This window comes from Larimichthys crocea, chromosome XVIII (genome assembly GCF_000972845.2).
Source record: "Larimichthys crocea isolate SSNF chromosome XVIII, L_crocea_2.0, whole genome shotgun sequence".
NCBI lineage: Eukaryota > Metazoa > Chordata > Actinopteri > Sciaenidae > Larimichthys > Larimichthys crocea.
The window spans coordinates 22,025,604-22,030,601 of record NC_040028.1 but is presented as its reverse complement, the minus strand read 5'-3'; the positions used below and the strand labels follow the sequence as shown (position 1 = coordinate 22,030,601).

The 4,998-nt window shown below is 48.6% G+C and overlaps 2 protein-coding genes across 2 annotated transcripts in view; both read right to left on the bottom strand.

Annotated features, from left to right (window-relative positions):
- LOC104939099 (abl interactor 2-like) overlaps window positions 1-2,115 on the bottom strand; it is a 10,839-nt gene extending 8,724 nt beyond the window's left edge. Inside the window, 1 exon segment of the mRNA XM_027291186.1 lies at window positions 1,927-2,115. Within this exon segment, the coding sequence (XP_027146987.1) occupies window positions 1,927-2,115 (189 nt within the window).
- A 1,822-nt stretch (window positions 2,116-3,937) lies between these two features.
- The window catches only part of LOC104935590 (transmembrane protein 237A), a 14,465-nt gene continuing 13,404 nt past the window's right edge, over window positions 3,938-4,998 (bottom strand). The window contains exon 12 of the mRNA XM_027291185.1: window positions 3,938-4,062. Coding sequence (XP_027146986.1) covers window positions 3,938-4,062 — 125 coding nt within the window. The remainder of the gene's footprint in view (window positions 4,063-4,998) is intronic.

The window sequence follows — 4,998 nt, the reverse complement described above, 5'->3', positions numbered from 1 at the left end:
GACGCCTTTTTTGGTTTTAGACAGGTCTGCAGGGACGTCACGGAGGACTAGTCCGTGGGTTTTATTAGACAGTCTGGGTGGACGTCACAGAGGACTACGTCCAGGTTTTAGTTTTTAGACAGGCTCGGCGTATCGCTGGTGGACAGCTCTGGACGACGGAGAACTACTTCCCGTTTAGACAGTCTGCGGGGACGTCACGGCACTACGTCAGTTTTAGACAGTCTGCGTGGACGTCACAGAGACTAACGTCAGGTTTTAGACAGTCTGATGTGGACGTCACGAGGACTAGTCCAGGTTTTTAGGACAGGTCTGCGTGGACGTCACAGAGACTACTTCGTCCCGGTTTAGACAGTCTGGGGGACGTCACAGAGACTAGTCAGGTTTTAGACAGTCTGTGGGGACGTCTCAGAGGACTATGTCCAGTTTTAGACAGTCTGCGGGGACGGTCCTCAGATAACGTCCCGGCGTTTTAGGACAGTCTGCGGGGGACGTCTAGAGGAATACTATGCTGTCTCATTGTGAAGTCTGATCAAACTATTCATCGTTCGTTGTGTTTCTGTGCTCTCACACCACTCTGCAGATATTTTAGTAAAATGTGTGAAGCTGCACTCGCTCTGAGTGTTAACTGTATTTTCACTGGTACGTCATGGAGCGGGAGAACTCAAGGGGGACGACAGTTCTCTGGTCAAAAAGTAACAATATTTTCTTAGTTTGATGATATTTGATAATCTACCGTCTGTGACCTCCTGTTACACTTTGACTGTGAACCAGGGCCCCTGAACGGCCATGCCCATCGTACACCTACCGTCTTTCTCATCACCCTTGTAACTTGCGAAGTCGACGTACACGCTACGCACTAAGTCACAACAGCAGCAACTATTTCACTGATTCTGTTTGAAACTGGATCATATTTTATGGAGGGAAATGTTTCTGGTTTTCCCTCTGATTTGTCCTCCGGCGCTGCTCCGCCTCAACTCTCTGTGATTTACAGAGTTTATGATGGACAGTGAAGTAAACTGCTGACAGCTGTAGCTTCTGTTAGATCAGTCCGTCGGTACCCGTCACTCTGAGCTCACCGCCAAGCTGACGAACTGTTTGTTTGTACCAACAGGCGTTATGGACGACCAGGAAGAAGAAGAGGAGGTAACCGGGCTCAGCAGCTTCTATGGTCATGATGGCAGAGGAGCAGAGAGTGAAGAGGACGCTGACGGAGGAAGCTAAGAAGAGAAAAGGAGAGAGTGAGCGAGCAAGAAGCCGCCGGACAAGAGTAAATGTGGGACTGACTTTTAGTGGTTGGTGAGAGCTTGGTGAAATAAAAGGCTGAAAGACAGACGCCGAGCTGGGCTGACTGCTGCTGGACTAGGCAGTGACATCAGCTGCTGCTGGGTCTGGTTCTGGTTCTGGTTCTGGTCTGACTGCTGCTGGACTAGGCAGTGAGATCAGCTGCTGCTGGGTCTGCTGTAAATACTCGAGTACAGCTGGACATAGTTACACAGTGGGATTACAAACATGATTTATATTAAAAATATAAATAAAAAACTAAACTCGATGTCATCAGTGAATAAAGACTGCCGGTCTGTGTGCACAGATTGTACAGGCTCTTCTTCTTCTTCCATGAACACTTTGGCATGAAACAGAATGTGTGTGGACGATCATCTCAGTGTGTTTCTTTACGAGAGCGAGCCTCGCGGCACGACACGCTCGCCTACATAACAGATGTGACTGTATCAGTGAGCAGAAAGTGGTAATTATGGCGTGCGATCACACAGAGAAGCATCTCATTATTTGTGCTCATACAGATGGAGAGGTCTGAGGAGGAGGGACCCTCCATCAACGCTCAGGCTCAGACAAACGTTCTGCTCGTCTGTTGCTATCAGTGTTGTGACAGTAGAATGAGCTGTGTGAGGCGAGGGCTTCTCATCAGACCTGTGAAATGTGGTTGACGGAGCTCTCCATGCGGCGGAGCTGCGACGCCTGGATGTCCAGCATCTGCAGCACGTTGTTGGCCAGCGTGTTGATGAGGTAGGCGACGCTGGCCAGAGACTGGGTGGTGTAGCTCTTGGTCTCCTCCAGCGCTTGCTGCTTGTCGTCTGACTGCAAGAACAGAGGAGGCATCATGACATGATGTCAGCCCTTCATTACAAACATGAAACAAACCAAGCCACAACGTTTCAGTAACATTTCTGACTGTGGAGCACAGTTGACTGGTCCGGCTGTCTGATTGGCTCCTGCAGTGTGATGTCAGGTTGTGTTGAGCTCACAACGCCACTAAACCGACAACCAGCATTGAAATGAACGGCAGTCAGAACCGACCCAGAAACATCTGAGCAGAACCAACGAGACGGTCAACTGACGACCTGTGACTGACCTCCAGAGCAACACACACACACACACACACACACACACACACACACAGAACATACCATGATCTGTGTGTGTGTGTGTGTGTGTGTGTGTGTGTGTGTGTGTGTTGAAGCGTGATGTAGGTCAGCGCTAATTCATTCATGCCTGAGGTTGACAAGAAACACACTGACACCCATGTGTGTGTCTTCCACACTCACAAAATACACACTTACATGTACACATAAAATTGTACAAACACACACACACACACACACACACACACACACACACGAGGATGACGAGCCAATCAGCTTCTATGACAAATATACATAGTTTTTGTGACTAAGATCCAAACATATATCTCTACAACCCATGAAGAACCTCTACAACCCATGAAGAACCTCTACAACCCATGAAGAACCTCTACGACCCATGAAGAACCTCTACGACCCATGAAGAACCTCTACAACGCCTCTTTCGACATATGAAGAAGAATTTTAATATGATGTTTATCTGTAATCGTGTGTCGTCCACCTTTAAAGGTTTTTTGTGGACTCTTCAGGCTCATTTGTGATAAATCTGACTCATCACGTCATCCTTACATCTCTCTTTCCCATCAGCCATCTGAGGTCCTGCTCGCTGTGACCTAGTTGGAGGGCTGCTGCCTCTGGCCTGAGGACACACACACACACACACACACACACACACACACACACACACACACACACACAGCTGTTTTTTTCAGTTAGGACTGAATTCATGAGGCTCGTGTTCATGAATCAGATGCACGCTCTGATTCCTCTGACCTCTTTCTGAACGCAGACAGTCGATCGTCATGTTCACGCTGAGTTATCGTGAAAATACAGAAACACGCTTCAGAGACAAAAACCTGACTGTACAGAACCAGAACCACAGAACTTTATTCAGACTGGATCAGCTTTCGTGTCCGTCACAAAGACAGCTCACTCTGTAAAGTCGACAACAGGAAGTACCACAAACTGCAGTTCCTCTTGTCCCCATGTTCAAATGTCCAACCACGTCCCCATGCCAACTACAGACATGTGTCTACTACAGTCTGAGCAGATCGAGCTGACAGGAAGTCATTCCCAGAGACAGTTTTCAAAATAAAACACCCTGTGCACTTTTAGAAGGTGTTGTGTGTCAAATCGTTTTATATCATATATATTGGTTTGTGTTTAAATGTAGCTGCAGCTGAGTGAACAACACTCGAAGCAAACTGAGCATTAAAAAAGGAGTTTGATTTATAAAATTCAAATGTGAAATCATGTCTGCCTACACACACACACACACACACACACACACACACACACACACACACACAGCCTCTGATAACAACCCGTCTTTCCAACACTCAGCTTGTTTCGCCCCCGCAGGAGCTGTTCCTGGCACCAACACTGAAGGTGGAGGCTGATACTCCTTCAACTGGAAAACCAATCACCATGGTTTCCAACACAACACACACACACACACACACACACACACACACACAGTGTGTCCACATCCAGCCCCCTACAGCAGTACCATGTGTTTTCAATGAGCAGCAGGAGGTGGGGTTACATTACGACTACCTCAGCTAGCAGCTAACCAGCACCAGCTGTGGACGACCCAGAACCACCAAAGCAGGACGGGCCGGTCTGCACGCGCTCAGTGAAGACCAGCTCAGGGTCTGCACGTGCTCAGTGAAGACCAGCTCAGGGTCTGCACGCAGAGGATTTACAGCCCATGTTAGCTGCACAGCTAGCCACTAAATAGCTAATGGCATTTGCTACTTTAGCAAGACCATTAGGAAACGGAGGCTGTGCTCAGAACTGGTCCGGTCCGGTCCGGTCACTGGTTTTGTTGCACGCCAACAGCAGCAGATTGTTTGTGCTTCAGCCTCACATCTGGAGACAGCTGTTACCAACGTTAGCTGGTGTTAGCTGGCTCCTGTAGAAACATGGAGCTCCAACATGGAGGTCTAACATGGAGGTCTAACATGGAGGTCCGACAATGAGGTCCAACATGGAGGTCTAACATGGAGGTCCGACAATGAGGTCCAACATGGAGCTCCAACATGGAGGTCTAACATGGAGGTCCGACAATGAGGTCCAACATGGAGGTCTAACATGGAGGTCTAACAATGAGGTCCGACAATGAGGTCCAACATGGTGGTCCGACAATGAGGTCTAACATGGAGGTCCGACAATGAGGTCCAACATGGAGGTCTAACATGGAGGTCCGACAATGAGGTCCAACATGGAGGTCTAACATGGAGGTCTAACATGGAGGTCCGACAATGAGGTCCAACATGGAGGTCTAACATGGAGGTCTAACATGGAGGTCTAACATGGAGGTCTAACATGGAGGTCTAACATGGAGGTCCGACAATGAGGTCCAACATGGAGGTCTAACATGGAGGTCTAACATGGAGGTCTAACATGGAGGTCCGACAATGAGGTCCAACATGGAGGTCTAACATGGAGGTCTAACATGGAGGTCCGACAATGAGGTCCAACATGGAGGTCTAACATGGAGGTCTAACATGGAGGTCCGACAATGAGGTCCAACATGGAGGTCCGACAATGAGGTCCGACATGGAGGTCCGACAATGAGGTCTAACATGGAGGTCCGACAATGAGGTCTAACATGGAGGTC